This window comes from Corylus avellana, chromosome 4 (genome assembly GCF_965113065.1).
Source record: "Corylus avellana chromosome 4, dhCorAvel1.hap1.2, whole genome shotgun sequence".
NCBI classification, from domain to species: domain Eukaryota; kingdom Viridiplantae; phylum Streptophyta; class Magnoliopsida; order Fagales; family Betulaceae; genus Corylus; species Corylus avellana.
The window spans coordinates 33,054,148-33,077,822 of NC_142493.1; the positions used below are offsets into that span (position 1 = coordinate 33,054,148).

The following is a 23,675-nucleotide window of genomic DNA, read 5'->3' on the forward strand; positions in this document are numbered from 1 at the left end:
AGTATGGGTGATGTTCCATGTTGCAAAACTAAATCATATATTGGGAGTACAAGTTATGGCCGACCAATTGAACTAATTGTATGGATCAGATCCGATCATGCGTTGAAGGTTCAAATGCAAGAGGTTGAATCATCTTTTTCAACAACTTTAAAGGGTTAAAAAAACAAAAGAACAATGACCGTGTGAATGATCCCTCTTTTTTCTTATAAGATATGGCATCTCCTTTTTCAAAATGGAGTGTGATTTGGGGCATCTTTTGCATGCTGTTTCTTGTACTAGCAAAATCCACAGGAGCTTTGGATCCCTCTTTACCAGACAGGTAATCAGAACATCTTTCCAAAAATTTCAAACACTTATCACTTCAGGACTATAGGATATGTGGGGGGTACATCAAAGGATATGCTATAATATTATCGGAATAATAATATTGGTTAAGATTTTGAAGAAAAAGGGTCGGTTGGATGGCCTTGAAAGATGATTTCACTTAACCGTTGATATATTCTTTTTAGAGTCATCATTAGATGGGCCGTGATTCCAACATTTGTCCTACTCCCATTGGTTGAAATAATCATTTAGGCTTAGCCACACATGAATGAAGTTCATGGCATCTTGTGCATGCATATGCTAAGCAAAATGTAGCCCTAACTTTCCTTAGTGGATCCCAATAGAAGCCAAGATTTTGGATATTGATCACATCATCGTACAAGGGAACTTACACATTAGTGTTGAAGCAATCCTTATTGACCCAAATTGAGGAACTAAAGGATTCGTCCCATTGATAAGGACATTTGTAAAAATGGCATGTGTTTTAAATGGACTTAAAAATAAATATGAATACATGTTAGTTTAATTACCAGGCTAAGTTAAAAGAAATTTCACTAAGTAAGTTTAGAGAAAAATTATGAATTGAGTATGTTTGTTACCGTGTTTCAGAGGATGTTTTTGGAATTCGGATCTTAAAAACTTCTTGTTAAGATTGCTAATAATTTAGACAATAAATGTCAAAGAATTTCTATGAGGTTCATGCACTCGAATAGGGAACTAACTACTCAATATGCCCATAAAAAGAAAAAAAAAAAAGAAAAAAAAGAAAGAAAAAGGTAGCACTTAACCCAAAGGTAGGTCTGATTTGTTGAGAAAGTGGAATCTTGCAACAGGAACTCCAGCTCCAGACCTAACTTCAAAAGGAAAGCGCCCCGTAGATTGGTTTCTGTGTTTACCCAGTCATCTTCCATAATAAGGACGCCATGGTTACAACATGTGTATGAAAGCAAGAGTAAACCTTAACCCAATGGTCCATTTTTGTTGTTGGGGCCCAAATTTTATAGCCTTAAGAAGTGTAAATAGGGTGGGAAATAATTTTGGGCTGGTTGAAGGTGGATTTGAGCAAAGTTAGACAGGCCCAAGATTTTCATTTTGAAATCTGCACCATTGGAATTTTATTTGGCAGTTATGCTGTGAGGGAGGTGACCCAGGAAGCAATGGAGTGCGCCGGAAAAGGGAGGGGAACTCGGTGTTTAGGCCCACCCAGAAGGCGCTGTGACCGGTGCGGAGCCGTTGCTTATTGCTCTTCCTCTCACCAGGTTCCCAATATACATAAGCTAATATTACTTTAGATTCTATGTGTATTTTTCAATCACGTCCTTGTCTGAACTTGGTTGTTCTACAAAACACCCAATTGGATTTCATGTTGTTCTGAACTTTGTCAGTGGTAATTGTTTTAGTGTATAGCAACAATTAGGTCGGTCTCAGTTTGAGCAGAATTGGTGTGTGCTTGAAAAGGAAAATTGGCTCCTAATTAGTAATTAGCTAGACTGAAACGGTTTGATGACACGGTTTATCAGCGAATGCCTACAAGAGAAGAGTTTTTCTCTTTAGCGAGCAGAACCTAGAATTGACAAGTGAGAAGAGTGCCACAGTACGTGTTTGTAAAACTTGTGAAATATACAGTTATTGAGATTAGTGCGGTAGGTGCCTTGAGTAGGTCTTCTGGCCTTCAGAAGTCATTCTTTGTCCTAAAGTTTGTTTTTTAGTGCAACCTAGTATCTCTCATGCTTTTGCCCTCCTGGGTAATTCTCGTACGAGGTTTGGAATGTGAGACAGCTGGTTACGATGCTTTTGCTGGACATTTTTGTGCTTATTACCTAATTCAAATTATTGCCTATATTGACTTATGTGGGATGAATAATTGCTATGACTTCAATATCTATGTTGAAGATGCAATCAGTCATGTTCCAAGCCTAAAAGAAAATGAACTATATTTACACTATCCGTAACTTTCCGATTTTATTGGGGTGAAAAGTTACTTCAGTATCAATACGATCACTAATGTGAGACTGAAACTTTTTGAGATAGAGATTACTTATAGTGGCTTACTAGGATTATGTATGTGTCTTCAAAGACTACCCTGGACTGCCCACAAGCTGCTGTTAACACTTCCCATCATACCTATGGGACCTGTTATTGTTTTAGTCCAACACTGTTTCAATGTTTATTTACTCGGGTTGATATTGTATTTTATCTTACAAGACCTTCATATGGTTGCGTACCCAACAAAAAAAAAGAAAAAGGAAAACAATCATATGGGTATCAATATCATGATTTTTTCTTATTTCTTAAAATTTATTTATATTGTCTTTTTTATTTTCTTTGGCTGAAAGCTATTATTCAACTTCTGCCTTTAGATTTTGCACTGGAATGATCATAAAGAAGAGTGCAAAAGATTAGAACAACAAATGAAATGCGTAGATGTCTTGAATGACTTTCCCTTTACATTTTCTCAAGAAGCTACACTTCAGGTAATTATTACACATTGTATTCGTGATATTTTTGTGACTTCATTTATGTACTCCTTTTGGTAAAATCTGTTAGGTTCTTGAAAAGAAGGAGACTAGATGTTTATTCTTGAGCAAAAGGGGCGTTCATCAAGTGGGAATGTGGTTGTATGAATGCTGTTGTGGGGAGTCAGTTACTTCCTCTGATCATTCTAGGTTATCTATCTTTTCTAATCTTTCATATCTGCATTGTACATAAAGAATTCTCCACATTATATGATCATGCTTGTTTTCTTAATTCTGGCCAATTTTTTTTTCATTAGCAGGTCAAATGATGTTTGGCATCTTCTGAGAATCTTGTGCCCATGTAATGGTATCAGCTTTTGCTTCTGGCTCTTTGTTTTGGAGTAGAAGTTGATGTTTTTTAATTCACAATATGAACATGCAGAGCCTGTATCTCCAATATCAAAGCAGTTAAGTAGTTGGAAAGACTACTATGAGTGGAGGTGCATTCCGCTTCATTCACCTGTTGCTTTGCTTCTTCACTGGGTATAATATTTTGTGTTCCAGTCAGTTGAGTTGGAATTTATATTACTCATGTTCAACTATGCTTCTTCTTTTTTTTTTTTTTGAAAGATCAGTCTACACTATTTCTTATGTGGCAAAGATGGAAACATGCATGAGGAATCAACACACCTATGTTTTTGCTACATGCAAAAAAAAAAATGTTCCTTTTGGAATCTTTAATTTGTTGGGCTGCTTCTAGGATCCTTCGTGGAATATAATGTTAAAATCTGTGATTTGAATTACAAGCAGCTCTCTGTTATATTTCAATCCTCAGTATTGTGGTTTATGTTTTGGCTGCTAATCATGCCAAAAAGTTGAATTCACATCTATCCCCTAAAGATTTATGAATCCAAGCACAATCTTAACTAATTGCTTTTTCTTGGATATTGAAGTTTTCATCAGAAATATTCATATGTTTTATTTTTTCAGCCACTTACGATATATCATGCCACTCAAGCTGTTTTGGGAAGCTCAAACCCTGAAATAAGGGACAAACTTTATATACACTATCTAGGTATGTTGTTGCCTTCAATTGTCCACTCTGCAAGCAGTAAAATTTAATGTTTATTGTCTCTCACTATTCTTCTAATATTATGGTTTTATGCTTATGGACGCTAGACTGGTTTATAGGGGATGAGCTTTGGGCTCAACCTCCCTATGAGTTGTATATGTCTTACTGTAACAAGTATGGCACTTACTTGAGTTGGGGTGAAAAATGTTCTAATATGATGGTTTTATGCTTATGGACGTGAAATTGGGTTTATAGCAGATGAACTTTGTGCCCAACATCCCTACAACTGCTATAAGTCTTACTGTAATAAGTACAGTGGTTTACTTGAGTTGGGGTAAAAAATGTTTGTACGAAGATTTTATTAAAACATGATGTTTATCCTGTGTTAAGCTTATGATTTCTACAAAATGCTGATGGCATCTGTTGGAACAGTCTTATGTGCCTTTTTGGTAATGACAAGGGGGTTGATCATCTATAATAACATCATTGTTTCGCTGAAACTTTTGTTATTTACAGGGCCTGAGAAGGAGCTTTTGCAGCTCGCTGTCTTCACAGAGTTGCATGCACTTTTTCCTGGTGTGCATGTACATATAGAGCTTGTCGGGCCTTCAATTCCACAAAATAGGTCAGTTATGCACTTCGTAATGGATGTATTATGAAGATTCATTTAGTTGAGTAGTTTTTAGTAGAACTTCAGCCCATGAAGATAAATTTAGTTAGCATTTAAAGTGTTCCATTCTGCGTTAACCATTATGATACTAAAACATTATTGAAAAAAACTGTGATACATAAAAACATTATTGCTAACCATATTATTTTTCTTTTTCCTGCACTGGGTTAAAAACAGGGATGGTGAGAGGATTAATCTTTTCAATTATGCTCATTGCCTTGAGGCGGATTGCATTTGCAAATCTTTAAGTGAGAATTTGAGCTGGGATGTACCAACTAGTAGAACGTCAAAAGTGACATTGCAGCTTCGAAGAGGTTTTTATCATGACCGCTATAGGGATATAGCAAAGGTCTCTTTCTTGATCTATCTCTCGATAGACGGACACTCCCATGCACACCCACACACACTCAAACTCATGTTAGATTATGTCTTTTGTACTCGAGTTGTCTGTCTAAATTCTATCATTGATGCTTTTTTGTCTGCTTGATTCTCCTTTGGGCAGTAACTCCTGACTTATTTAAACAGGATTTCTCTCCTCATTTGGTGATCGCTCCAAATGCTGGCATTGCTGCTTATGCAAGTTGGTTGCCAACAATTGTATGCCTTTGATACTCTAAACATCGCAGCCTCACTGTTTGTATATGTTTGGCTGTGTTAGCTAACCTACCTGGAAGCCGTTACCTTTATCAGTGAACTAAGAACTGAATTAGCCTTATATATTTTTCTTTTCTCTCAATCCTTCTGGTTGCTTGGATGTGCATTTCAGGAGCTAATAAAGGAGATTAATGTCCCAGCAATCTTCTCCGATTACTGTGAAGAAGCTTGTCATCTTGGAGCTTGTTGCATAAGCACTGTAACTGGTCATCCTCTCACATTTCCTGTATGTCCATGTTGCTCCATTGTTTCTCTTTCTTTTTTTCTTCTTTTCTAAGCTACTGTGTATCATTGCATTCAAAAGCATTGAATTTTGCTGCTGAATTTGATTTGATTCCAAATGATGCTTCTGCCTTGTAGATTCAAATAAACCCATTCAGGCAGCCAATGGTGGTTGAAAACAGTGCTCTATTTCTTCCTTGCTATAGCAATTGCTTCCTTTTTGGGATTTGAAATGGTCATAAACGTCAGTTTGAGGACTCTTCGTTGACTTCTTTAGATGGATTTCCGGAGCTCTTGAATCAGACCATCACTTCACTTGGTTATCAATGCATATATGACATGTTTACTCCGGAGGTTTCATGAAGGGTTTTTGCAAGAGCTCACCATGTGCCTGCCTTACTCTGCTGATCAAGATCAAGAGGCTTGATGCAACCTTAACTATATATACACTCCAAGATACCTATCCAATCAAAAAAATTAAAAAAAAAAAAAAAAGAATTCAAAGGAAGATCTAGGAGTTTCTCAACATTAATTCAACACGATTGATATGCAGTCAATGGTTCTTTGGCTCTTATCTGTTTCTCTCATTTTCTCGCTTTTATTCTACACAAAGAGCTTTATTTATTTATGCCATGACCTTTCGAACTTGACCTTTAAAACGGGTGAATTTGGTCGAAGGTGGCGACGTTTGGACATTTTCTTTGTAGATTTTAGCTTACTTCCAATAAGGGAATCGGTAGTATCATGTCAATATCAAGCAAATGATCAAGTAAGTATGAAAATTCGTAAATTACGTGTTTGCTTTGTTTGGCAGTTTTAAAATAGACGGTTTTTAAAAAATAGTAATTTTGCAGAGTTAATAAAAATACATTTTTAAATAAATTCATTCAAGTGTTTGGTAAAATTGGAAATCAACTTTTAAAATCGTGATATTTTAAAAAATGTACCACATTGTCTGTAATTTGAAAATGTAAAAATAAATATAAAAATTGAAAGCTAAGTTTTTTCAAATGCACTTTTAAATGGGTTGTTTATTTTGCCTTTGCAATTTTCGTAGGATAAAAAGTAGAGTAAATATTTATCTTATGAGAAAATTTCTAAGTTAATTAACCTGTAAATCAATAGTATTATTATTATTATTATTTTTTTTGATATGTCCGCACAAGAGGGATAAAGGGATTTGAAGTTTCGAACTAGTGACCTCTACTTTATTAGGCGTGGTTTCAATCGATTGAGTTATGTATTGAGGACATAAATCAATTGTAGTTGAAAAAACCTTTAAAAAAAAAAAAAATTAGTTGTAAAAGAAAATTCAAGAGTTGCAGGATAAAAATGTAGTTTTGAATGTTTCTCTTAAAAAAAAAGAAGGGGAAAGTTATTGCCCTTGACGTGGAACAAAGAATGAAACTTCCTCCTCCTTCTAGACTCACAACGACAAACGACATAAACGACAGCAATAACAACGAGAAAAACAAAGCCAAGTAGTCCCGCACCGCACGGAAAGAGTAGAAGATCAAAATTCCAGTCCTTCCCATCCCCATCCCCAATTCTCAAGTCCTAGGGTTTTCTATTATCCATGTCCCTCCTCCCACACCTATCCTCCGTATGGCTGTCGCTGATAGTGTGCGTTTTGGGGCTAGGGTTCGGGGTGGATTTCGGGCACGCTCTGAAGGTGCCGTTTTGGGTCAAGGACGTGCTTCCCGTGCTGCCACATCAGATATCGTGGCCGGTGCTGAACAACTTCCACAGCGCCGTGGACTTGTTGCCGGCTTTCGTCGGATCGGTGAGTCCATACAACAGCACGGTTGAGTGGAAGGGAGCGTGCTTTTACGGCAACGAGGCTCGCCTCGAGTTCACCAAAGGCGACCGGGACGAGCAGGAGGGCTTGGGAGGCGGCGTCCTCTATCTCAAGGTCAGGGTTTTTGACGATCGTGATTGTTGTCGTGGTTTTTTATGTGTTGTATTGTGTAATTTGGTTGAATAGAGATTGTCAGTTGTAGTTCGTTGCAATTAAGAAACTTGAATTGGATACCGATTCAAGATTGACTTTTAAGAAAGTGAAGGCATTTGTTTTCTTTTTTTGGAAAGTTATTAAATTTGTTATTTCTCAAGAGCATTTGTTTCCTTAAAATAATTATAGAAGCAGAATAAATAAATCCAGTAGTTGAAATGTTTAGATTCTCATATTAATTTGGGCTGTAAAATAAGGATTTTTTTAAAAAAATTTGAGGCCTTCTGATTGTTAATCTTATCTTCTCGTATTTAGGTGGCGTTTTGTATTAATCTTTCCAACTTCCATGTTCTCATTTTGGGCTTCCAAAAAAAAATTAGGTGTGACATATTGCAGTAGAGAGATAAGGTGTGTAGCAGAAACGGATTGCTTATTGGCCTAGTGTACAACCATCTAGTTTAATGTATCACCTATGCTGGGGACTGACCAAAAACATAATTTTACACTTCAATAGATTGCGCCGCATGTGGCATAAGTTAGATTTATAACTGGTGGTGCTATCAAGTTGAATCAGCTAGTACTAAATGGTTGAAGCTGTGTTGATTTTCTTTGGAAAATGCACATCAGAAGTACAGAAAGTGTTTAGTAGATTGGTTAATCAACCAAGCTCTCAATTTTTGTTTTTGTTTTAATCTTGATAGTATGCTAAGGTTCCCTGGATTGACTTTCTGCTCCTTTACAGACATCAGAAGCGCACAGCTGGAGCTGCATGGATCTGTATGTGTTTGCAACGCCCTACAGGATTACATGGGATTACTACTTCTCTGCTAGAGAACATACATTGAAATTTGATTCGTGGGAAGAGCATGCAGAGTTGGAATATGTATGCTTGTTTTCTCTATTGTTTGTTTAGATCTCGTGCTTTTGAGTATCATTGCATAAAGGTGATATTGTTGACTCTACTGAGCAGGTTAAGCAGCATGGGATTTCTGTATTTCTTATGCCATCAGGAATGCTGGGGACCCTGCTTTCTTTAGTGGATGTCTTGCCTTTGTTTTCGAACACTGCATGGGGTCAGAATGCTAACATAGATTTCTTGAAGAAGCACATGGGTGCCTCATTTGAAAAACGTCCTCAGCCTTGGCTTGCAACTATAAATCCTGATGATGTTCATTCTGGTGATTTCTTAGCCGTATCAAAGATCCGTGGTCGTTGGGGTGGATTTGAGACATTAGAAAAATGGGTAACCGGTGCTTCTGCTGGTCATACAGCAGTTTGTTTGAAGGATGAAATGGGTGATCTTTGGGTTGGTGAATCTGGGCATGAGAATGAAAAGGTATGACATATATGACATAATGCATACATTACCACTTAATATAGGTAAAAATTTGTAAAATGTGTGTTTCTGTTCATTCATATATTTTAGCATGTGAACACTTGCTTGTAGAATGTGCTTTTGCTGGTCATACATCAGTTTGTTTGAAGAATGAAATGGGTAGTCTTTGGGTTGGTGACTCCGGGCATGAGAATGAAATAATGCCTACATTACCACTCATATATTTTAGCATGCAGACACATGCTTGTAGATGATGTTTGCTACTTTGCTTCAGGAGTACTGTGCTAGGTGGATATCATTCTGATTTTTATCCATTCCTTCAATTATATTTTGAAATTATTTGAATGGATTTTGGATTTCAACAGTATTCTGAGGGTATTCTCCTTTTCTTTTTTAGTCACCCGCAGATTGATTCGTCTTTCCACCATACTTCTGCTGACTTTGCAGGGTGAAGAAATTATAGTGGTAATTCCATGGGATGAATGGTGGGAGTTGGCACTAAAGGATAGTTCTAATCCGCAGATAGCCTTGCTTCCCTTGCATCCGGAGTTGCGTGCAAAGTTCAACTCCACTGCAGCATGGGAATATGCTCGGAGCATGGCAGGCAAGCCATATGGCTATCACAACATGATATTTAGTTGGATTGACACTGTGACTGACAACTATCCTCCACCTCTTGATGCTCACTTGGTATACATCTTCACTGATTATAATATAAATTTGCTTTATTGAACTTGTGTTTCCATGGAGGGTATTGAGTGCTATGAAAATGTTGTTGCACATCCTTTCTCGACAAATGGTTCATATATGGAGTTGTTATTAACTTTGCAAGGCTATTGTGAAACGATGTTTATCTCTGCTTTGGCATTGTGGTTAATTTATTGCTCAGGTGGGTGTTTGTTATGTATTTCTGAATGACTCCAAGAGTTGAGTTAGAGGTGAGTATATTGATACATACAGTACATTATTGTTATAATCTTTTGTCAACAATTTGATATATGAAAAAGGTGCTTTGCATGATTATCTTACCCATATATAGTTGTCAATGTTTCTCTCACGTTCATACTAGGTATCGTTTCTCAGTTTTCCCCGCTACACTTTTCAAAGAAGAAGAATATATTTAATCCAGTATGCACCTCTAGTACAGTTAAGCATGTACTTCATAGGTTTGTGCATTGAGAATTTTGCAGTAGTTTTACACTGGCTGGTTCTGTTTGCAGGTCATTTCTGTCATGTCTATGTGGACTAGGATGCAGCCAGCATATGCTGCAAATATGTGGAATGAAGCTCTAAACAAGCGACTAGGGACTGAGGTAGCTGCGTTCATATAGGTCATTCATTTTACGGTTTATGGGGATTTATTCAAATAAAAATTAGTCAACCTGGGTGTATGATGCATCATCAAGAAACCTACAAATGAAGTATTAAGTGGAAAACTGCTTATAAGCCAATGAATATCTTGCTTTGAAATGTTGATAGACTGTTCAACATATCTATCATGAGTTCTATCTCCTTATTATGAGGATCATTTGTAATTGGCATCCATTGCTGTGTTTGAAGATAATATTTATGTTCTGTGGAATTTAGTGACACGGCACCAAAGAAGTACATCTGCAACAGGCAATATGAAGAGATATTTGACGTTGTCAAAGATGGATAATGGGCAGTACCAGTATGGGAGCTTTTTTTCTTTCTCTCTCTGTCTCTTAATAATGTATGCCAGCCAATGGATCTCATTAGGAATTAGGTGCCTTATCTCTTTTCTTTCCCTGACCGTTGACTAGCTTCCTTATAGTTGAAAAATACAGAGATGGAATTTCATATTGAAAAATACAGAGGTTATGAGTTCTTGTGTTCTTGGTTTTATATATAGAATATGTTTCGAGTGCCACAGAAGTTGGTGGTATGAGCATTTTTTTAAAACTAGATGACTTTACACATAGGATGGAAATTTTAAGCAGTACCGATCTGTTTAATTGTCAAAATGGTTGGCCAGAAGTAACTTTGTGGTAGTCTTAGTACAAAATGCTCAAGTGACTTTTTATTGGCAAATTTTTCCTTTATTAGCTTCTTGCTCCATATTGAATGTCGCTTCTCATTTAAGACCTGTTTGTTTTCTTTCAGGATTTGGACTTATATGAAATGCTGGCTGAAACTGAACAGCGCGGCATAGCATTTGATCAATTGCTTACCATTCCAGAACAAGATGATTGGGTGTATAGCGATGGGAAATCGACAACCTGCGTCGCATTTATCCTTTCGATGTATAAAGAGGCTGGAGTTTTCGGGCCTGTTTCTAGTTCTATTCAAGTAACCGAGTTTACTGTGAGTCATATTTCTGAATCTCCTCTTTCTCTATTCTGTAATCTATTGTTTTGGGGGTTGTATTCCATTGGATCTTTTCTCATCATGGTCACTGTATAGTGTATATGACATGGGCTCTTATCCCTTGTTGCAGATTCGTGACGCATATATGCTTAAGATATTTGATGATAACCAAACACGGCTTCCAAGTTGGTGCAACAATGTGGATGGACGGCTCCCATTCTGCCAGATTCTTGGCGAGTATTGGATGGAATTGCCTCAGTATAACACGGTAGAGCCATATGCCAACATGAATGAGAACTGCCCGTCCTTACCTCCTAATTATGATAGGCCCGTTCAATGTTAAATTCGAAATTCACTGTACATGCTTGTGTTGTTGTTCCTCAAGCATGCGTTTATGCTGCTTTTATACATGTATGATATGACTTCTGTACGTAGTTGCAAATGTGTCTATGGAATATCCTTGGAACATGTGTGGGATGAATCACTAATATGTTCTTTTAGTTTCCACTTGAGAGATTAAATAAATGTACATATCTGATGTTAGAGTGAAAGACATTTTTATTAGGGTTTGTTAAAAAAATATTGAATCAGTAAACTTGATGGAGCAACTCCTGGAAGGGAAAGTTGTTTCTCTTTCTTTCTATGCAAACGCTTCATACATGCAACTGCCTCAGAGTTACGGTTAAGATATTCCAAAATTTTCTTCAAGAATTTCTGTTAACCCAGATTATAAATTTGCCACGAGAGCAGCACATATTTTATAATTAACATATTAAAAGCACATTAAATTTTCAGCCCAATTTAGAGGAAATTTATTGGAAATTCTCTCAATTTTTCCTATTAATGGGTCAACCGATTTATGGATTGTTCAACTCTTTGCTTCACAATTTTCACACATCTCATCTGGTGAGGAAAACAAAAAACAATTCGTTCGAGCTGGACTAGTCACCGCCAAGTCATAAACAATAAGTCAACAACCCTAATTGCAAAAGAAAAATTTGTTTCATAATTTTCTAAGAGATCATGCGAATGTCAATGATGATGATATGCTTTGTTGGGTTATATTCACAGATCTTGTTTTGATACAATCCCATAAACAAGAAGTCAACAACAATTGCAAAAGAAAATCTGTTTCATAATTTTCTAAGAGGTCATGCGAATGTCAATGATGATGATATGATTTGTTGGGTTATATTCACAGATCTTGTTCCGACACAATCTCATAAACAACAAGTCAACAACCCTAATTGCAAAAGAAAAATCTGTTTCATAATTTTCTAAGAGATCATGCGAATGTCAATGATGATGATATGATTTGTTGGGTTGTATTATGCCGATTTTGGTCTTTTTTCCCTTCTCACTAACCCAAAAAAAAAGAAAAAAAAAAAGGCACAAAGCGGGGTGAAGTAAAAGAGAACGGCACGCCGGCAATTTTATTTTATTTTTATTTTTTTAATATTAAAATTTTTTTAAAAAAATGAAAATAGCCTGAGTTCTCAAAATCACGGCCCCACAAAAGCGTATATAGATCTTAAATTAATCTGGCTTTGAATCAAATTCATTTACAACAACAAGAAGTTTTATTTTTTATACAAATAAAAAGAGGAAAGGAAAGAATTAGGACGAATATTGTATAAGGCCAAAAAACAAAAGGATGATGGTAATATCATAATATCCATGCTGCATGACAGAGGAGGCATGAGCTAGCTAGCGCTTTTGGGTGGTCTTCTGGCACTTGTCTTTGATCCAATGAAGACCGACGGAGGCTCCTCCCTTAACCTTCTTCAGGCCGGTTGATGCGGCAGATTTAGTTTTCCCGAACCCTTCTTCAACCTTTCTCGAATATTTTTCCCTCGCGCCACCACCACCACCAGCACCATGGCTCTTCTTGGTCTCATCAGGAACCGGGTCTGGGTTGTAGTCCCATTGATCAGCCCACGAGGCCCCGTTCGCGCCGTTTGACTCCATGACAATTTGACAAGCAGAAGGAAAGGATTTTTCTTTGTTTTTTTGAAGGAGGAAAGGATTTTTCTTAAGATAGAGAAAGAAGACCAACTCGTTTGAAGCTTCAATTATTTTCGGAAAATAGGGTCTATTTATGGATGCAGCCTTTTCGTCGTTAACGAATCAAAACGAGTGCGTTCAAACAAAATCTGTGTCAAACAATAGAAGGAACCTTCTTCCCCCCCAAAAAAATAATAATAGTCAAATTGAATGAACCTTCTCTTATATAGTTATATGTTTCAAAGCAAGTGTTAAAATAGAAAGGAGCAGTTGGCAAACAAGGCAACGACAAAGGTACATAACGTAAGACATGATGTATGTGGGTAGGAATAGGCTATATATATATATATATTGAATTAGATAAATTTGTTGGATGACTATTTTATTTCCATTATATATATAGCCTCTGAAGTTTGTCTTTCAAAGACTAGAAAAGAAGATTGCAAATGAATATCAAAATTGTGATTCATGAAAATGAAATTAATTTCTTTCTTATATATTATCCGTATACAACAACCCATGACAACTCCCGCTACGAAGTTACAATAAAGAAAACAAAAGACCAAGCCGTGGTTCTTTGTGGTTCCGGTCGGGAGCCGGACGTGTGGGTCCCGTAGTCAGAATGTTGACCACTACAGCTAACCGACACGTGTTGATTCCAAGCAAACGGCGTTGCTTTTTCTGAAGGCGAGGGTAGGGCCTGGCATCCGGCCGAACCTTAGGCCGGAAGGCTTTTGAAAATCTGCCCTTGATCCAAAAAAGACCCCCAGAGGCTCCGCGTTTAGCTCTCTTCACGCCGGTGGATGCCGCCGTTGTGGTTTTGCCAAGGTGATCGTCCTCGTCCGACTTCTTGGAATATTTAGCCTTTGCAGTTGCAGCAACACCACTGCTCCTCTTGGTCCCGGGGAGTGGGTCAGGGTCAATACTGTAGCCCCATAGGTCAGACCACAAGGTGTCGTACGAGCCTTTTGATTCCATTCACAAACCAAAAGCGGACAAGAAAGTCTCGTGGAGGGACAAGGATTTTCTGGGCTCTTGAAGACTTTTTGCTAATTTTGGTCATCGAAGGTGTGGGGATGTTTGGAAGCCACGTTTTCTCTGCTTCTCTTGTTGATCATGAAGGCGGCTAACCTTGTTTTTATATATATGCCACGATAACAATTCACTCTAAAATGAGAGATGTATACAATTGGCATAAACAGAAACATGTACAAATACCACACACTCTTTTACCAAACGGTCTTCCTGTTAAAAAAAATTGTAAACATTTTCCTTAAAAAAGAATATATATAACACTGACAGTTCATCGTTGGGACAAGTTACAAATTAGTTTGTAATTAATTTATACAAATTAGTATAATAAAATGACACGTGAAAAGTACATGTTTTATATGCTAAGAAACATGTCATTGCTAGTTTATATGAAATAATTACAAAAATACAAACTAATTTGTAACTAATTTTTGTTCGTGAGAGCATGCTTGCTTGCTAGTTATCTTGGGCTTCACCTTTTTTTTTTTTATATTTAAATTTTTAAAAATTCAAACTGTTTGATCTTTGTTTTTGTTTTTTGTTTTTTGTTTTTTTTTTTAGAGATAATCTTTGTTTAATTACTTTATGGCAGGGATATATGGAAATTAAGTTCCATAGATGTATTCAACCAAAAAACAATACTAATTATATACCACTTAAATATGATTTAAGTAAAGTTAATTTATTGCTTAATTATCTGCTTTGTAATTATTCATATAATGTTGGTTGAGGGAATATAACTAGTTGAAGAAAAAGAATTCAGTGGCAAATTTTATATGATCAGTGGATTGGAATATTATTTTTTTAGCCGCTAAATCATCCAATATGTTGCCGAGTTTTGATTCCCAAACCCATCACCTTCTATATATCTACTTCTTCAAGCATCCTCTTTTATGTTTTGTATTAGAACATTTTCTTGCACGTATTAGCATAATATTTTTATGTTAGGAAAATTGTTTTCTCCAAGCTAGGTTGGGAGATTCCCACAATTCATTCTATTAAATTGACACGTATTTTTAAATTTTATTTAATTATTTTTTACCATTTTAAATTTTGAGATAAATAATAATTTAATATAATATTAAAATCAAAGTTTCATTAACAGTTTATCCTTCATTTCAATTAAAATAGTCTTTGTGTTGTCTGATCTCCATGTGAGATAATTATTATTAATTAAAATAATATCGCAGCAAAATGCCTCATGTTTCTATTGGATGCCCCCAAACTAGAAGCATTAATTCTTATGGACATCTAACATTACCTTCTAGAATGACAAAGAAACTAGAGGTGTGACCCATTTGCAAAGCAAATATTATGAAATATATTTGATTGGCCCAAAGTATCTTCGGAAATCTGATCAGTTTCCAAACCTGTAACATCAGTCCACGTGTATGATAGTTGATTCTACAGTGGCTCTCTATAGAGCAATTGACCAAGGCTGTTCACCAATGTCCATCCCCTCTCTTTGACACTAACTTCAGGGATCAAAAGTCAACAAAATTGTAGGCATTGGTCTATTCATGATATCGTCGCCCCCTTTGACACACATGTTTTAAACGGGAAAGTCAAATATCAACACGTAACGGAGAATTAACCAGTACAGGTTTTGTTTAAAAAAAGAATAGCACGAGAATTAATTTAGCAATGTTTCATATTTTGTATGTATAAAATCAACTGTAAATTACTTTCTGATCTATCTATCTAGTCAAAATAGCATTATTACCTCAAAGTTCATAGCTTCCGTTTCAATTTAAGATGTTGGAAGCAAAGTTCAATCTTCCACCTCTAATTTCACCCAACGTGTATGGGAACGGAATCTACGCCGGCGTTCAGTAGAGTGGGAAAACCAAAACATGACTCGTATCAGGAGCTAGATACCTTATAACGGCGTCGTTTAGAGAAGCACGCCAGTACGCCCCCGTACATTAACCCGCCACGGAATCGTCGAAACTTCCAAAATTCAAGCGGACTTTTCAACACGCAGAAATACGTGGAAATTAAAATTAATTGAGTTTGACGAACACCTCAGAGAGACAGAGACATACAACATATGAACATTTCAACACCCACCTTCTTCTCCTTCTTCTTCTTCGATCTCTTAATAAGCCGTGCTCTTGCGTTCTTCGATTTCCCATTATCCACAAAACCTATTCTCTCAATTCCATTCACCTGTAAACATGAGATTAATCTACTTCTTCGTTGTTGCAGTGTGTCTCACGGTCTCATCCACTCCAATCTCTGCTCACTTCTACCCCAATATTTCATCGATACCGCCGTCGTTTAACCCCCCGCGCGGCGCGTGGGAGGCGTTCCGGAATTTCTCCGGGTGCCACCCCGGCGAGAAAGTCGACGGCTTGTCGAAGCTCAAGAACTACCTGAAACACTTTGGTTACATCAACTCCTCGTCCGAATTCACCGACGACTTCGACGACGCTCTCAGGTTCGCCCTCGAGACCTACCAGAAGAACTTCAACCTCAATGCCACGGGCGAGCTCGACGAGCGGACCCTCCAACAGATTGTGCGGCCCAGATGCGGGGTCCCCGACATCGTCAATGGCTCGACGACCATGAACTCCGGTAAAGAAACGACGTCTCCGTCGAACGCCACGCACTTCCATACCGTCTCTCACTACAGCTTCTTCCCCGGAACGCCGCGTTGGCCAGATAGCCGGCGGGACCTGACCTACGCCTTCGAGCCGGAAAACAACCTCACGGACGACGTCAAGAGCGTGTTCACCCGCGCGTTCGAACGGTGGTCCACCGTGACGACGCTGACCTTCACGCAGACGGCATCGTTCTACGACGCGGACATCAAGATCGGATTCTTCGTCGGGGACCACGGCGACGGCGAGCCGTTCGACGGCGTGCTGGGGACGCTGGCACACGCGTTCTCGCCGACGAGCGGGCGGCTCCACCTGGATGGCGCCGAGACCTGGGTGGTCTCCGGTGACGTGACTACATCCTCGGAGACTTCGGCGGTGGACCTGGAGTCGGTGGCCGTGCACGAGATTGGGCATCTTCTAGGGCTCGGACATTCCTCGGAGGAGGAAGCGATCATGTACCCTACGATCTCGTCGCGGAGCAGGAAGGTCGAGCTGGCCAGCGACGATGTCACGGGCATTCAGCAGCTGTACGGTGCAAACCCCAGTTATAACGGTTCTTCTACTCCGTCCGCTGGCGCTGAGGAGAGGGACAATAGCAATGCTGCGCCCAACATTTCGGGCTCCATGTGGGCGATGAGGGCCTTGTTGACCGTCGGATTTGGGTTGTTGTTGCTTTTTTAGTTTTACTTCATTTTCGATTTATTTAATTTTTAAAATTTATTCCTTTGTTTTTGTATTTTTGGGGTTAGTGATACGGAGGGATATCAGATATGATACTTTGCTATACTGAGTTGTACATGATTGTTTTTATACACAGTTGATTGATGATATTATACGATGTAGTATTATTGTTCTTTTTCGCCTTCTCTAAAATTCTTCTTCTTCAATTTCGTTCGAATTGGAACTTTTTCTCACTTTATACGTTTGGGAACGAACTCCTCTAGGCTACAATAGGGTGTTGTGGACTTGTTCTTTCTCCTCGAGCAACCTGCACATACAAAGAGAGATTAAATTCATAACTGCCGTTGGATTTGGAATAGGTTTAGGGATGATCACAGTTAAATTGATTATATATATATATATATAAATTAGAATTTATGGTGATCGGAATAAAATATTTGATGGGATTAGTTGGAATGTGTCAAATAAAACAATGAATGGCGGTGAATCAATTAGGGAATTTAAATTTAATCCAAAATATTATAAATTTGGTGCTTTCCTATTGATCTGATGAACTTTCATGGTTCATGATTTATGAATGTTGTTGTTGTTGTTGTTTTTTTTTTTTTTTTTAAAAAAAAAAAAAAAAGTTATGAATGTTGGTACAACTGTTAGATGATCTTGTTAAGTCTTTGTTTTTTTTCTTCCTCCTATATTCTAATTAGGGTTAGGCCTGGGTCCTTTAGTCAATTTTTTAAGCATTTATGGTGGTCGAAAAAATGTAGTTTAATTACCTAGCCTACCTTAGTGAGCCACCTTCTTGGGGTTGGTGGTCGGTATCTCTAGCCACTCCTTTAAGGGTGAGGGGTAGAGATTTCCCACCTTTAAAACTTTTTATTTTTCATGTGTTTCTATATTTAATGCTTATATAGATTAATTTAAACAGAAAATGATAACATTCAAATTGAACAACCTAAATTGAAGAAATTGCAATTCCGCGTAATTCTAAGGAATTGTGGGGAAATCTCAATCTTGGTTTTTGTAGAGCAAGCTGGTAATGATGATTGAAGGCACGTAGTTGTTAACTTCCCCTTTTTTTTCCCTTTCTCGAAAAAGATTCCGACTTCCTTTTAGAGTTTTTTATTTTTATTTTATGTTTTTTTCTACTCCACTGGTTTTCCTCCTCCGGTTATCACTCTTGATCTCTGCTTGTATTTGCCAACGAGAGAGGCAAAGGGCTCCTCGCTCTTCCTCCCCCATCTTTTCATTTTTCATTTTTAGCCTTTATTCTTCTTTCTTCTTTTTCCTCTCTCTCTCTCTCTCATGTTGTGCATTTTGAAAGCCATATCTGTTGTGTATGCCACCTCATTCTCATCTTTTTTGGCCACACATATGGTATCAACAAATTGGGATCTTCCGGAGGCCCGTTCTCTTTAATATAGGGGTAGGATTGTTCAAAAAATAAATTTAGACAATTTTATCCCTATTTTAATAAGAACCGGCTCCCCTACCGTCCGTTTGAATTGGAGAGGAGAGGATCCAAATGTTGTATCAACGACCTACTCTTTATTTTGCATCTAGATCTTCATAGGTGGTACAATATTTTTGTCTATAGGGACTCTTAGACCCACTTGCAGACTCATATTTGGTATCCTCCAAGCCGAGTACTTCTCTCACCAGATATCAATTGAGGTGGTGCTCTGCTCAAACAATTTTCATCTAACCAATTCTAGTACCTTTTCTCTTGTTTTGTCTCTAAACTCACTTCTGCAATTTGTACTTTAACAGGCAGATCCGCCTTTAATCTGCCAATTCAAACCACCGCTCACGGCCAGTTCTTAGCTGAGAAGCTGAGTAATAAATGGGCCGGGCCAAGTTTAGCCTTATGTATTGTTCTTATCGTTTTGAGTTGTCTTGTAATTTTTGTTTGATTGCCCCCACCCTTAATTTGTATTGCGTCAGTTGTCTTTTTCTCGCCCGTTTATAATTGCTTAGAAGAAAAAAGTCGGTAATGATTGATTGCTTACACCCATCGGCCATCGCTGACGGCATTAGTTTTTTCTTTTTTATTTATTTATTTATTTATTTTAACAGCACCGATCCACTATTTGTCGAGTCCACATTAAGTCGAGAACAGAAATTTGTCAGAAATAGAAACAGCACACGATCTTTGTTTACTCCCACGTCATTACAGCAATGTTATGTACCGAAGATGTGATGTGCGGAGGGTTTTGTATGATTGCATCTGTCGTTGCATACGTTTAGCAGCATACGATCGGTTCTTAATTCTTATTGCTTTTAACAAGAAATACCCTATTTTAATTTTTATCCAAAATACCCAATAGGCCGTGATGCCCTTGTTTGGACTTTTCCATCCGACGTTGAATGATTAGTTTGACTTCATGACCCAATCAGATTTTAGAAAAGGCATGATTTTTTCCCCTTTCTCTTTTTGCTCGGTCCACGCGGTTTATACTTTTGAGATGAGTCTGGAACATATTGGGCTTCTCTAAATTACAAATACAATGTTGGGCCTTACTTCCTTTCCAGTAACTGCTGGTCCCGAAGCAGCTCCAAATTGGCAAAAACATGCCCGCCGACAAAGAACAATAGATAAACTACAAGGAAGATTGAAGACTGGCAGCAAAGAAGGCACCACTGTAGATGATGGCTCATGGCTGGCCCAATATTAATTTGGAAGTATTTCAAGTGGTGGAACCCAGTAGTATTTGGCAGCCAGCATCTGTATTGAAGCTAGCAAGTTGGGAATAGTAAGCATAACTTTTTGAACAAGTCGTAATTCATCTACAAACTTTAGACCCAATCGATGTGAACAGCTAGCTCTTACCATCCCCCCCACCCAAAAAGCAAACCAAAATAGTAGGCAACATGAGAAAGGTGGGAAATTTCCACTTGCATCCATCTGCCATCGCCTTTCTCATTGTGGAATCATCTGGTTTTATCTGTACAACTGGTCTGGACCCACGCGTTGTACTCAAAAAGGCGATGCCTGTGAGCCGTACAAATTTGATGGCAGTAATGAACGCGGATTTTTTACATTACCATGCAGTAAAACCATGATTTGAGCCGTTGATTTAAAAACAATTATCTAGATTAGGATAAGATAAGAGTGGTTTGAAAGCCAAGAGGTTGTTCGGTTATTCTCGAATGGTTTGCTTCATTTTTTTTTATGTTTTTTTTTCACCTACTCATGATATTATCAGTTGGACCATTCATTTTAAATGAGCGGTCCAAAGTAGGGTTATTGCATTAAATCTTAATTTAGTGAATAACGAGAATTGTTGCAAGTGATCGGGATGGAAGTTACCCTCGTGACTTGCAAGCCAACTTTTTTCTTTCACTTCTATTCTATGACAATCTAGATCATTTATTGTAAATAAACAGTCCAAATCAAAATTTTTGCACCGATAAATGCAACATTCGCCAGCCATATTTCCTTTTTTTTTTTTTTTTTTTTTCTACTTTCTTTCTTTCATTTCTTATTGCTTTTCTATGTGGAATGAAATTCTACAAGCTGGGAGAGACTTCTCATTTTACAAAGCCCATAACTAATTGTTGAAACTAAAAGCTTATATTCTTTTCGGCATAAAAAATAATATTGAAATATTAGCAGTTGATCAAGTAGACGGAGCAAAATTCTAAGCGTAGTGACATTCATAGAGTGGGAGCAACGCTCTCCGGTACGGTACGGGGTATTGTGGAGTTTTCCAAAATATGTCCGGACAATTAAAGTTTTTTTATATATATGTTATGTTGTATCTCTAAATCATTAATAGTAAAATATAGTTGTACTCTCTGTACACATAAGCACACTACTAAACAATGAAAATCTATGTTTTGACCATCTCTTGTTTTTTTTTTTTTTTTTTTTCGATTCTATATTATTTTTTATTGTTGTGCCTGATAAAACTTAAAAATTGAAAAAAAAAAGTTTCGCTTCACAATCTTTCTATCATCCTCGCATGTAAAGAATGCATTTATTTTTAAAAAATGTAATATTAGTTAAAAACAAAATTAAAAATTAATTATGATTACTACGGCAGCATTTGAGATATTTGTGAGATTTTTTTTTTAAAAAAAAGAAGTAACTTTTGGCATTAATATTTTTTAAAAGAAAAAGTGTTCGTGTCTTTACAGCCTGAATACCTTATTATCCTTTTTTTCCCTTTGGACGATCTGATGAGCAGGTGATACATAATTATATATAAAAGCCAACTACCCAGGTCTCTTCCAACTGTTCCTTACCTCTTCATAGTCTTGTGAAAAAAGAAAAAATGGGACTTCAGCTTCCATGTCCATTGCCTTGCCTCGCAGACAATGAATCTGAATCTCACTCCAATCACCTTATTCACTCAGAGTCATCAACCTCCTCTCTCTCTTCCCAACCAAGTCTCCCCTCTGTTCCTTCCCTTTCCACATCAACTCAACAACCTACGACCACTGCCCACCACCTTTGCATAGCCACCGTCAAAGGCAACTCCTCCTATGTCTCCTCTCTCGCCGTCGCCGGAAAATTCCTCTACACCGGCTCTTCCAACAGCGAGATACGCTCATGGAGCCGAGACAATATCAGTTCAACGGATAACGTGGTGCCGGTGGTGGCTGTCAGCAACGGCGCCGTTAAGTCTCTCGTAGTTTTTGAGGATAAGCTATTCAGCGCTCATCAAGACAACAAAATCCGCGTGTGGAAGATCGACGACGATAATCCACAACAGAAGTACAAATTCATAGCCGCGCTCCCCACGCTGAACGATCGTTTCTCAAGGCTTTTCTCTGCCAAGAACTACGTGGAGGTGCGGCGGCACAAGAAGTGCACGTGGGTGCACCACGTGGATAATGTTTCGGCGCTCGCGATATCTCGAGACGGGTCTCTTCTCTACTCGGCTTCGTGGGATAGGACGTTCAAGATATGGCGGACCTCCGATTTCAAGTGCTTGGAGTCTGTAGGGAACGCGCACGACGATGCAATCAACGCAATAGTATTGTCGGAAGATGGGTTTGTTTACACGGGATCGGCGGATAAGAAAATCAAGGTGTGGATTAAGGAGAAAGCGGCGGGGGGAGAAAAAAAAAAGCATTCAGCGGTGGCTACGCTAGAGAAGCACAAGTCGGCGGTTAATGCCCTGGCTCTAAGCGGCGATGGGTGTGTTCTCTATTCCGGTGCCTGTGATCGATCGATTCTTGTGTGGGAGAGAGATGGTGATGGCGATGGCGGTGGAGTACATATGGTGTTGGTGGGTGCGCTTAGGGGCCACAGCAAAGCGATATTGTGCTTGGCCGTGGTGGGGGATTTGGTTTGCAGTGGGTCGGCTGACAAAACGGTTAGGATATGGAGGAGAGGGATGGGGAAGAGCTATTCTTGTTTGGGTGTGTTGGAAGGGCACCGACGCCCCGTTAAGTGTTTGGCTGCGGCGGTTGATGGCAATAGTATTGAAGATCCAAGTGGCTCTGATTCTTGTACTTGTTTTCTGGTTTACAGTGGTAGTTTGGATTGTGATATTAAGGTCTGGCGTGTATGGGTTCCCTTTCTTTATTAATTAATTAATGCTTCTTTTTTTTTTTTCTTTTTTTTTAGTACCGTTTTGTACACACGGATGAGAAAGTTTTTGCTTCATATTTGCAAAGTCAATTGCTGTCCTACTTGTTCTCTCTGCTCATAATTTAGCAAATTTTATATTATAATTATTTCATATAATTTTTATGTGTCGGTTCTAATTAACTTTTTTATTTTTTTTTAATAGTATTACACATCACATAAATATCCTCCAAAGTTGTCCCGAAAAGGTGATATTCTACAAAGTTGTCCTAAAAAGCTCTAACAATCCTTGGAATTTTATTTTTTATTTTTTTAAAGAAATGAAGAGATATTGTACCCTATTACGTTAACTATTTGCAGTCTCACTAAAATCATTTTCTGATTATTTTAGTAAAAGAATCTTAAAATGTTCATTTTCAATCTCCCAATTTGACCCAATAAAAATAGTAAGTGAACAGTACTTACTATTAATAGAAAAATAGTTTCTCTTTCCATTTTTTTTTTCATTTTTGTTTATCTTTTATCCTTTAATTGTTAAAGAAATAATAAATAAATATTTGAAAAATAATATTTAAATTGAATAGCGAAATTGATTTGTTAAAATAGTGAGACTGTTACGGATGTTCTAAAAAAAATGAATAATTAAAATAGAGAAAAATGTAATTTTAATTATAAAATTTCGTGAATATGCTAATAATGCTCTTATAAAATGTATGTGTAATATATATCGTTACTCTTTAATCTAAAAATTAATTAAAGTCAGGTTTTAGAGAGTCAGCATTAAATTTGTAAATTTGTAAATTAAA

General features: G+C 37.7%; 5 protein-coding genes across 6 annotated transcripts; 4 read left to right on the plus strand and 1 right to left on the minus strand.

Moving 5' to 3' along the window:
- The first annotated feature begins 1,147 nt into the window (after positions 1-1,147).
- Positions 1,148-5,970, plus strand: LOC132178711 (zinc ion binding protein). 2 transcript variants are annotated; one of them, XM_059591227.2, is made up of 11 exons: positions 1,148-1,583; positions 2,685-2,798; positions 2,872-2,990; positions 3,098-3,147; positions 3,223-3,323; positions 3,771-3,855; positions 4,369-4,477; positions 4,700-4,871; positions 5,048-5,119; positions 5,289-5,402; positions 5,537-5,970. In XM_059591227.2, exons 1-11 carry the CDS (start codon positions 1,482-1,484, stop codon positions 5,627-5,629), a joined length of 1,131 nt encoding a protein of 376 aa, XP_059447210.2. In that variant the 5' UTR covers positions 1,148-1,481; the 3' UTR covers positions 5,630-5,970. The 2 variants fall into 2 exon arrangements, with proteins under 2 accessions (XP_059447210.2, XP_059447212.2); XM_059591229.2 differs by having other exon boundaries at positions 1,149-1,583; positions 3,101-3,147.
- An 884-nt stretch (positions 5,971-6,854) lies between these two features.
- Positions 6,855-11,481, plus strand: LOC132177715 (zinc finger MYND domain protein). Its single transcript, XM_059590151.2, has 7 exons — positions 6,855-7,310; positions 8,092-8,232; positions 8,320-8,685; positions 9,133-9,375; positions 9,906-9,998; positions 10,810-11,010; positions 11,144-11,481. Exons 1-7 carry the CDS (start codon positions 6,975-6,977, stop codon positions 11,354-11,356), a joined length of 1,593 nt encoding a protein of 530 aa, XP_059446134.2. The 5' UTR covers positions 6,855-6,974; the 3' UTR covers positions 11,357-11,481.
- A 1,079-nt stretch (positions 11,482-12,560) lies between these two features.
- Positions 12,561-13,063, minus strand: LOC148586620 (uncharacterized). Its single transcript, XM_088515141.1, has one exon. The coding sequence runs from the start codon at positions 12,979-12,981 to the stop codon at positions 12,721-12,723; it is 261 nt and encodes an 86-aa protein (XP_088371267.1). The 5' UTR covers positions 12,982-13,063; the 3' UTR covers positions 12,561-12,720.
- Positions 13,064-16,134: 3,071 nt separating this feature from the next.
- On the plus strand, positions 16,135-17,372 carry MMP (matrix metalloproteinase). Its single transcript, XM_059591968.2, has one exon. It carries the CDS (start codon positions 16,227-16,229, stop codon positions 17,331-17,333), a length of 1,107 nt encoding a protein of 368 aa, XP_059447951.2. The 5' UTR covers positions 16,135-16,226; the 3' UTR covers positions 17,334-17,372.
- Positions 17,373-21,502: 4,130 nt separating this feature from the next.
- Positions 21,503-22,870, plus strand: LOC132179187 (Transducin/WD40 repeat-like superfamily protein). Its single transcript, XM_059591851.2, has one exon. The coding sequence runs from the start codon at positions 21,608-21,610 to the stop codon at positions 22,868-22,870; it is 1,263 nt and encodes a 420-aa protein (XP_059447834.2). The 5' UTR covers positions 21,503-21,607.
- Positions 22,871-23,675: the final 805 nt, after the last annotated feature.

Excerpts from the sequence above, each read along its gene's own strand:
- LOC132178711 (XM_059591227.2), top strand. The coding sequence starts at position 1,482 with ATGGAGTGCGCCGGAAAAGGGAGGGGAACTCGGTGTTTAGGCCCACCC. Across the intron at positions 3,856-4,368 it reads ACTTTATATACACTATCTAG|GGCCTGAGAAGGAGCTTTTG; the intron begins GTATGTTGTTGC and ends TGTTATTTACAG. Across the intron at positions 4,478-4,699 it reads CCTTCAATTCCACAAAATAG|GGATGGTGAGAGGATTAATC; the intron begins GTCAGTTATGCA and ends GGTTAAAAACAG.
- LOC132177715 (XM_059590151.2), top strand. The coding sequence starts at position 6,975 with ATGTCCCTCCTCCCACACCTATCCTCCGTATGGCTGTCGCTGATAGTG. Across the intron at positions 7,311-8,091 it reads GCGGCGTCCTCTATCTCAAG|ACATCAGAAGCGCACAGCTG; the intron begins GTCAGGGTTTTT and ends GCTCCTTTACAG. Across the intron at positions 9,999-10,809 it reads ACAAGCGACTAGGGACTGAG|GATTTGGACTTATATGAAAT; the intron begins GTAGCTGCGTTC and ends GTTTTCTTTCAG.
- LOC148586620 (XM_088515141.1), bottom strand. The coding sequence starts at position 12,981 with ATGGAGTCAAACGGCGCGAACGGGGCCTCGTGGGCTGATCAATGGGAC.
- MMP (XM_059591968.2), top strand. The coding sequence starts at position 16,227 with ATGAGATTAATCTACTTCTTCGTTGTTGCAGTGTGTCTCACGGTCTCA.
- LOC132179187 (XM_059591851.2), top strand. The coding sequence starts at position 21,608 with ATGGGACTTCAGCTTCCATGTCCATTGCCTTGCCTCGCAGACAATGAA.